The sequence below is a fragment of the Eptatretus burgeri genome, chromosome 7 (assembly GCF_056783735.1).
Source record: "Eptatretus burgeri isolate ZD-2024b chromosome 7, Ebu_testis_v1, whole genome shotgun sequence".
In the NCBI taxonomy this organism is placed as follows: domain Eukaryota; kingdom Metazoa; phylum Chordata; class Myxini; order Myxiniformes; family Myxinidae; genus Eptatretus; species Eptatretus burgeri.
In genome coordinates this window covers 48,949,676-48,959,675 of record NC_140967.1, presented here as the reverse complement: position 1 = coordinate 48,959,675, position 10,000 = coordinate 48,949,676, and the positions used below count along the sequence as shown (strand labels likewise).

The window sequence follows — 10,000 nt, the reverse complement described above, 5'->3', positions numbered from 1 at the left end:
ACCGACTTCATGGGGCAGGGTTAAGTCCTCATGGAGTCCGTGGAATGGATTAAGTAGAGGGATTGCAGTCAGATTTAGGAGGGGAAATGATTTTTTGGGATTTTGAGGAAAGTGACAGACTTTGGATGTGTAGAGGGGACGAAGCTTAGCTACGTAGGTTAAATGGAACGTGCTATAGTGTAAGGGAAGATGAGGGAGCACGAGATAGTTAGGGGATGTAGTGAGCAGGATGGCAGAATTCAGCGGTGTGAGTTGGGAATTGAAATGGAAAATGTACATGTTGATTGAGTGAGGCCAGCGGGTCTGTATGTATGAAGCGAATGTGGTATGCATGGTGCGATGAGTGATTGGGGGAGGAGTGACTCCCGCCCAAGGGACCCCGGGGTCAGTGTAGAGCGAGTTAGGGGGTTAGCGAAATTGAAAAATGGAAGTCGTTTTGCTGTTGGTGTGGAAGTAGGCTCGAAACCCGCTTGGAGGGGTGCAGGAGCCCTGTTGACGGGTTGGGAGCGTGGCTATGAAAGGTGAGTATCGCTGAGTGGGTACCGCGGGCATCGGGCTCGTCAGCTGCGGTAGGCCAAGGGCCCATGGGGGGGCCGGGATAGCGTAGTGGTCACGGGTGTGCCCGCATGATGCAGGGGCCTGGGGCGCCATTGGCCGCGTGGGCAGTGTCGTGGGCACGGGCACCCAGGGAAGGGGCCCGGGGCACCAGCCTGCCAAGTGAGCGTTTCAGGGAGTCGCCATGGAGGGCACTCCCCAGTGTTTAGGGAGCTGGTAGGCTCGGAGGCAGTGTAGTGCCCGGTGGTGCCATTGTTGGGGAATCGGCAGAGGGTAGTGCCTGCCAAGGGAGCCACGTGTCCCAGCCATGAAACCGTGTGAGGGCACGGGCGGGAAATTGGGGGGCAAGGCCCAAAAATTGTGAGGACACCAACACAGGCAACGGGAATCTTGGTTGTTAGAACCGATAGTTTAAGCGAGAGGCGCTTGTTGAAAGCCCCGTGGTAGTTTAAGGTTAATAAATGGTTAGGGTAGATTAGGACGTGAACCCCTCCGCACCATCCATCCCTTCGCTCTCGTTTTGGGCCACTGGACCCACTTTGGGTTGCGATCGCTGAGATCTGAGGAGGCCATCCTGAGGCTTGAGTTGGGCCTCGACACAGGACGCCAGCTCTCCCTCTTTCCCCTCCGGGAAGGGAACGTAGGGGTTGGGAGTAGGCTAGGACAGGATAGGTTAGCCGAACAAAGACGATAAAGGGGGTTTGGGATTGATTTATAGGGGGGAAGTAAAAAATAAAAATCAAAACAAAAAAAATAAGTTGGGGCTAAATTGGGTTTTACAAATTAAGGGGGTGGGTATGGACAGAGACAGGCAAAGGCGATTGGTTGGGAGGGGGATAGTCAGTAGGTCCGAGCCCACCTTCCGAGTGGCCAGCACCACCGCACTCCCTCCACCAACCTCCATTGAACAAGGCCTGTGCCGGCCACTTCATCACAAGGCCTGTGCCGGTCGGATCGTCTGTCGGCTGTGTTTGCTACAAGGCCTGTGCCAGCCATTTCATCTGCCGGCTGTGTTTGCTACAGCGGCCTTGTCATGCCATGCCTTGCCTGCCTGCCTTTGCCTTGGCCCATGTCCACCAGCCCCGTTCTGTCTTTCATCCCCCCCCCTTGTTCATTGGCATGTGCGCCAGGATCCTCACAAATATTGCAGGGACTGCCCTGTTGGCAGCTGCAACACAGGACTGCACTGGCAGCCCGTGCAATGTTTGCCAGTTCACTGCGCCCATTTCAAAAGGGGGAGGCCTTGGACTGCGTGTGAGCAGCTGGCCACATTCCCTGTCACCTGCATGGTTTCATGAGCCAGAGACTGCGTGTGAGCAGCCTGGCTCCCTGCTGCTAACTCTTGTTTTCTCCACAGAGTCCATCGATCCTGGGCCATGGTTAGTGTAAATTTTGTAAGTTAAGTTGTTAGGGTTGACTCAGCCCAACAGCCCAATGATCTGCGTGCACCATCTGCTTCACACGCTCGATGATGTCTGCCGTTCTGGTCGTTGATGGTCTTCCAGACCGTGGATCGTTTTCAACCTCCTCCCGTCCCTCTTTGAACCACTTGTGCCATTCAAATGCACGTGCACGTGACATCGTTCCTTCCCCGTAGACTTGCTGCAGCATTGTGAAGGATTCGGAAGGTGTTTTGCCAAGCTTGGCAAAAAACTTTAGATTGGCTCTCTGCTCACGACTCATAGCACGACTCAGACTCGACAACGTGTAAAGCACGACCTGTAAAAAAAATCACACAATGAGCACAGTCAACCATCACCAATCATATATATTTCTGGAATGTTGGGAAAGACTGACGCAACCCGTTCATTCAAGTTGTGTAAGTGGAGCACACAGCAGGAAAAGTCCCGTTACTTTTTAGACAGACTATGTATGTATCAATATAAATATAAATATAACTAACTATAACTATAACTATAAAAACAAATGCAAATGCCTGGTGTTGGCTTTGTGGTTAGGGTGGTGGCTTGGGATCCTCGAATCCTGAGTTCAAGCCCCGTTAATAAAAAAAATAAAAATTACAACAAAAATACCCAAAAAAAGAAAACACGAACTTTTTTTTCTTTCATTAATTTAAATGATCTTGGGTTGGTGTGGTGTTCACGCAGGCATGATGGGCTGAACGGCCTCCACCTGTGTTGGATTTCCTTGTTGTCTGCTAAATTAACACCAGGGGGTTGACTCAGTCTGTCATCCTTCCGAGGTCCGAGGGCGAAATGAGTACCAGTGTAGCAGCCTAAACACTGCACACGAAGGGAAGGGGTATTGACGGATTTATAAAATCTGGTGTTGGTGTGGCGCAGACATGATGGGCCGAATGGCCTCCTCCTCCGCATCATTTCTTTGTAATCCTTGTGACATGCATATTTGAACTTTCACATTTGATGTAGGTGTAGACATCTGCAATGCAGGCTAAAACCCTAAATGCCATTCCCATGCATGGTTCTCACACAGACAGCAATTGGTAATTTGCACTTAAATGCCTAAATTGTCAAGAATGGCAAATAGGACATGGAGGAGGGGAGATAAAAAAAATGTATGTGTATATATATATATATATATATATATATATATATATATATATATATATATATATATATATATATATATATATATATATACATACATACATACATATACATACATACATATATATGGGCATTGTTGGTGCACGAAACGTTAAAGTTAATTTAAAAGGAATTACAATGTGAAGTGAGATTCAGTTCATTGTAAGAATGCAGATGAATTCATAAAAATAATAAAATGGTCAACAATCGAGTAATCAACTCCCAAAGCCTGGTGTTGGCTGAGCGGTTAAGGTGGCTGGCTTGGGAGCCAAAGGTCCTGAGTTTAAGCCCCTGTCAGCTGTTGGGCTGAGTCAACCCCATCTGGTGTAAATTCGTCACCCTTCTGAGGTCGGTGAAATGAGTACGTCAACTGGGGTAATAACCATTTGTGATAACCTATGTCGGAGTGGCGACTCATCCAGGACTGCACTCCTTGCCAATGAAACTGCCTCGGTAGCCCAATGTGCCTTTAAGGTGCAAAAGGAATGGTATTGTTATTATTAATCAATTCCCAACACCCCTGTACACAGCAGGTCGACCCCCTCCCCCCCCACCCCACTCCTCCCCTCTTGCACCCCAAACATTATTACCTAAAAAGAAAAATGGTCCAATCATCGAAAGGTACAGTGAATCTCCTGCATTTTTATTTTATTTGTACACACAGTCAAGGCTCATGGAGGAGCGAGAACATAGAGTGGATCCAGATGCAACAGATCAAAATGAACAGCAGAAGGAGAGGGGGGAAACACAAGGGTGAAGGGACAGAATAGAAGGAGAGTTTGAAGATAAGGGAAGTGGGGAAGAATGAGGACTACGAGTCAGTGGACAAGATGGATATAGAAGCAAACTCTCAGAAAAGAAAACAGGAAAGTGGGAAAGATGTGGGCTTGGGGAGCATTAAAGAGGGAAGAAAAGATCATGGTCTATTTCAACTGGATGGACATTGTTAATACACGAGAACATTTGGTATGTATTGCTAGTCCCCAGCAGACGACACAATGCTTCAACCTTGAAATACCCACAATACTTTGCACATCTGAAACATCACTTCTCACAGGAGCTGCCGAGCACACGACAAATTGAGTCAAGCACACCACAAGCTTTCAGCAATCTGTCACTCCTTTACAATTCCCTAGAACAGGTTTCTCTCAACCCTTTGGGATAAGGCGTGCAATATGGCATCTCTGCCAATTGCATCCAAGGACAACTCCACACATGGCTGACTGACTTCCTCTATTCTCGTAGCCAATGTGTCGCACTCAATGGAATCCTTTCATCTCCTCTTTCTGTCAAGGCTGGAGTGCCCCAAGGCAGTGTTCTGGGTCCAGTCCTATTCCTGAACTTCATAAATGATGTCTGGAAAATCCTCTTTATATATTTGCTGATTACTCACCCACTCCCATGACATCACTCATCCTTCAGAAAAGTAGGCAGCAGCCTCTTCCCTCTCTTCAGACTTTCACAAAATTACAAGATGGTCAAACACTCGGAACGTCTTTCAAATCCTGACAAATCTCTCATACTCACTATCTCTCTCCAAAAGGAACATCTGCCCCCCCCCCCCCCATCTACCACCTTCCAATCCTCTTGAAGAAGTTCAGTCATTCAAACTCCTATGTCTCACTATCAGCCATGATGTTTCTTGGGCAAACCACATTTCAAAGTTGGCCTCCAAAGCCAACCACCGACTGGGCATCCTCCTTCATACAAAGTCCTTCCTTGGCACACCTGAACTCATATTCACCGACAAGGCCTTCATCCAAAACTTGATGGAGTACTGCTCTCCCCTCTGGTCTGGCCCCCCAGCCTCACATCTTTCTCAGCTTGACGCCATGGAATGCCAAGGCCTTTAAGATTATTTGAATCTCCAACGATGAGGCTGAGTCTATCACTTCACCATCACAGACAGGTCAGTGGTCTCTGTTTTCTACTGCTTCTTTTCTGGTCTTTCACCCTCTGTTCTTTCCATGCTTTGTTCCCCCCCAGGTTTGTGCTGGACACCCACGGTCCACCATCAACTCCCTTCTGGTGAAACTACCTAAATCCAGGATCACTGCTCACCTCCACTTATTCCCACATGTGGAACAAACGTCAACATTCTCTTAAATCTCATTCTTCCCTCCAAGTCTTCAAGACAGCTGTTCACCACCATCTCAGATCGTCCCCAATCCAAAACCATGATGTTTTCTAACCCCCCCCCAACCCCAACCCAAACCCTCCTCCTTTCAAATTCCCGGTTTTTCCCTCCTGAGAATTTCCTTCTATGGTGTCCACCCCATGCATCCTCTCCTGCCCTCCATCCTCACCACACTCATTGTTTGTCAATGTCTGTTTCTATCTTGGCCTTCGACGCTACTGTTGATGGTTCCCCCTTTGTCTGCTGTTACTTTTGTCCTATTGCGTCCTGATCAGTTCAGTATATGAATACTAGGCTCTTCTTCCTCGACTATGTATACCAAAATACAACCTCACACCTACCCTCCAACATAATGATAAACCACCTTACACCTGCCCTTGGACAACTGCATGTTTTTGACATTTCTCCAACCATTTTTCCAGCGAGCTGCTATTTTTAAGTACTGTAATTTAACTGTTTGTTTTTTTTAAGGGAGCTTTTTATTTTTTTACAAAGACATGGAGTCTGATTGGGGGTATGGAGTCGGGTATAGAAATGACGGTAGGGGAATGTGTTTGAAGTGGGGAGAGAGAGAAGGACACAAAGTTGATCGTAAATGCATAAAAATATATAATTTTAAAATACAGTACATTAAAACAAACACGACATAATAAAAATTATGTCGTGATTGTTTTCATGTATTTTAAAATTCTGTAGTACCAACCATCTGTTCAAAAATACTATACAAGGGGAGGGGTAAAATAAATTCCACCATTTTTGCGTATGTGATAGATAGATGGGGCCCGAAGCATTGGACATTACACATAGTGCAACTCTTCCATATTTAAAGATGTAGACAGTCATTAAGCCACTCAGACCAAGGCATACAAATAATCAATCTCATGCAGCAATGTACGAACAAGAAACTAACTTTCAACTAATCAATGGAAGGGGTTGGGATGAGGAATAAGGAAAACAACTTTGAAAAAATTACCCCCGTGCAGGAGTGACGGTCATCTCTGCGAGAAAATATATAGCCTCCTGAAGGTAGGGCAGTTTTTGCAAACTTTGAAGTCACATGACGCGAAAACGAAAGCGAATATCGAAAATCTGGCCTGACAAAATTTAGATATTGTCCCATAGATTTATATGCCACAATCAAATTCAAGATCGCTTGAGAAATGTAGGAGATAGATTTTGAAAATCGTCATTTTCGCATTTTTTGCCAACTTTGAAGTCACGTGACACGAAAACGAAAGCGAATATCGAAAATCCGGACCGACCAAATTTAGATATTGTCCCATAGATTTATATGCCACAATCAAATTCAAGATCACTTGAGAAATGTAGCAGGAGATAGATTTTGAAAATCATCATTTTCGCATGAAAATCGTCATTTTCGCATTTTTTGCCAACTTTGAAGTCACGTGACACGAAAACGAAAGCGAATATCAAAAATCCGGCCTGACCAAATTTAGATAATGTCCCATAGATTCATATGCCACAATAAAATTCAAGATTGCTTGAGAAATGTAGGAGGAGATAGATTTAGAAAATCGTCATTTCCGCATTTTTTGCCAACTTTGAAATCACGTGACACTAAAACGAAAGCGAATATCGAAAATCTGGCCCGACCAAATTTAGATATTGTCCCATAGATTCATATGCCACAATCAAATTCAAGATCGCTTGAGAAATGGCAGAGGAGATAGAATTTGAAAATCGTCATTTTCGCAACTTCAAAGGCCTCGTGACCTTGACCTTGACCTTCGGTGACCTTGAAAGTCATACCATCGTGTACGTCTCATTGACCTCTATCAGCATCACTAATGACCAGATCTCCCGCTTCAACTTCATTGTGAACGGACAGACGGATCTTCACCTCTCCTCTCAACACCAATATTATTAGGTCATGCTCAAAGAGATGACCTAAAAAGGAAGGCAAGTACAGAGGATACAGAAACAAAGGGGAAGTGGGAGTTCAAGAATTTGTGAGGTTAGGAAGAGGAATAATAGAAGGAAAAAAAAAAAACGTAACGAATTTCTGCTCTTCCATGACCGTTAATACCTGTTCAAAAAAATTAATAAGGGAATACATGACAATAGGTGGGTTCAAAAAACTCCAGAATGTGTACATTATATGTAGATAAGCCCTCACAGAACATAATTTCAACAAATTACAAATCAGTCATTTGTGTGTTCAATATATTCTGTGCCACAATCATCAGGACAGCTAATACATATGTATGTGTGTCAATGTGGCAATAATATACTACCCTTCGAATGGGCAGAAATGAGTGGTCAGCAGCATTAATGACCGATGGCAATAAGAGCTTTCATGAAAATGAGAATACCTTGAAGTTTTGCAATAAACAGAACAAACCTCCAGGGCCTGCCGAGCACGTAACCAAGGTCTGTTTATATTCTCAATGAAGCAAAGGCACCCCAACATACACAATTGCCAGGTAGATGCGAGCTCAGAGCTTTGAACCAGGAAACATCGATGGATGCAGAGATTGAGCAAGAGCCAGAGAAACATCAATTACCTGTCGGAAAGATTTCCTCCCACCATAGTTTCAATTATTAACTGCTCACGTCTTGGTGTGAAGAAATTAAATTAGTCGGTAGAGAAGAAGCCCTTCAAGTAACGACAAATGTAATCTCATCTACTAGTTTTGTTCAGATACCATTTTAAAAGGTAAGGGTGGGTGGGGGGGGGGGCTTGGGAAGCAAACCTTATCATCACAATCTATTGGTTTTGGGAATAAGGCAGGGGAGGTGTAACACGAATAGAGAAATAACAAATTATCAAATTTGTCACGTTGTGTGTGGAATCCTTGAACATGGCCGTGGCCGAGTGCATTAAGGGAAATCCAAGGAAACCGACTTTTATACAAAATAAACAAAGGCTTGCGGCGGTCATCGTCAGATAAACACAACACCCACCGCTCTTCAATGCAACCCATCTCTTTCCTTCTATAAATAGAATGAGATCGTGGCAAACAGATTCCTGAACTTGATAATAACAAGGGAAAAAGCAGCTCGCTGGGGTGGAAGAGTTGTCGAGCTCAGCCACTGGTAATTAATGAAGCGTTAAGTTGCTGGCCCTGCAGTTTCCTAATTAAACCCGCCGTCCGAGCATTTTCAATCGCAGCCGCATCACTGCTTGTTTGTTTACCCTCGGAGATTAATTTGTAAAAAGCCGAAACTCCTTACCGCAAGGCACTGTGGTCTAATTAGCTTTGTTACGGCTATGCGGGTGCAGGCTTCGACCCCAGGTGTCCCTTTGCTGTGTTCTGTTTGTGCTGTTATGCCCTTTTGTTCTTACAACTGCTCTTGGCTCTGGACACTAAGTAAATTGAGAGTATAGACCACCATCACCATGATCTGATGACCACAGAAGCAGTGGGTGTCATTGCCTGCACGAATCAGTGAGAGATAAGGCGTCAGTGAACAATGGACAATTTTCTTCTTCTTTGCCATCACCTGGTTTGGCATTTCACAAGAACACGGTCTGTGCTTAAAGGCCCTGAAATGTGAATGTTGCGGCGATGGCAAGAAAATAAATTAAATTACGCATGCACAGATGCACAGTGACCAGCGGCTCGGTAGCAAGCGAATAACGGCATACGTACCCACTCATTACGGATGCGATTAACTGCCTCTTTGGTGCGCCCTTGGTGCCGGCTGGCGAGGATGACATGGGCTCCGTGAAGAGCCAGCGATCGTGCAGTCTCAAAGCCTATAGCAGCGAGGAGTGCAAACAGTGAGGCATCAGGAAAGAAGCGTATAAAGTAAGAAAGCGATAGAGATGTGTTCATGTCAAAACTTTGAACCTTTATTAAAAGAGGAGGTAAGCTCGAAAATCATGCAGGATAATAAAAGTCGTTAATACAGTAAGATTTGAGAAATATGAGCCCAAATGAATTCATTAGTTCAACAAAAAAAAATTATGAAAACATTTGACTGTGGACTGAATCCAATTTTTTTGAAAACTGCAGTTGTGATCAGGTTTGATAATACAAGGTCAGACTCATGACCTTATGAAAATGAAAAAAATTTTTAAAAATGAAAACTGACCAACCTTGTGTAAAAATAAAATGAGGCTGAGAGAAAAATTAAATGTGGTAATTTTATTTTCATCTTAAATCAAGATTCACAACCTAAAACACTATCCTCTAAGCCGAGTATTAAAATACTAATTTACATTAATAAAGGCTGGGATTTAGAACATTTAATAGATAATGGGATGCAAGCAAAATTGATCCCCATCTCTTACTTATGTAATTTTTTCCAATATGACAACATCCATATTGTCTTCTTCTAGCGTATGCAAGCATCGATGTTCATGAGATCAAAATGCAAAGCCTGCAGTTCTTAACCAATGGCATGGTTCAAATGTGAGTCTCTGCAAGCTGTTCCATCCACCTGGACAGCTGTGTATGCCGCATTCCTCGACCAAATAGTCTGTGGTTATCTATTCTGGTCGAGGCCACGGTCACACAGTCGGTTGTCGCAAAAGCCACACGAATGCATACATTGCACCTGCCTACTCCTTCCTGACCGAAGGCAGTTAAGGCAAACCCATTTGGTCCGTGGTAGAACGGATCCCAGAGGATTAGTGGATATAAGGGGAATTTGGATGCGACCAACAGGTTGGGTGGTCTTCCACGAGTTAAAGATTGAGGTTTTCTGGATTTCATTGTAACGCTGGAGATACAACTTCGCTGCTCTGATGAATGGCTGAAGGCTGGACAGGCAC

At 44.6% G+C, this 10,000-nt stretch overlaps 1 protein-coding gene across 14 annotated transcripts in view; it reads right to left on the bottom strand.

Annotated features, from left to right (window-relative positions):
• WWOX (WW domain containing oxidoreductase) overlaps positions 1–10,000 on the bottom strand; it is a 401,132-nt gene that overhangs the window by 325,006 nt on the left and 66,126 nt on the right. For 12 of the 14 annotated variants that reach the window (XR_015060080.1, XR_015060081.1, XR_015060076.1 and 9 more), the window contains 2 exons: positions 8,874–8,980; positions 2,005–2,274 (listed from right to left, as the gene is read on the bottom strand). Coding sequence is in view for 8 of the 14 variants with exons in the window: in XM_085888423.1 (XP_085744549.1) it covers positions 2,005–2,274; positions 8,874–8,980 (377 nt within the window). In the remaining 6 variants the exon portion in view is untranslated. The remainder of the gene's footprint in view (positions 1–2,004; positions 2,275–8,873; positions 8,981–10,000) is intronic. The other 2 variants (XM_085888430.1, XM_085888431.1) reach the window with 1 other exon arrangement.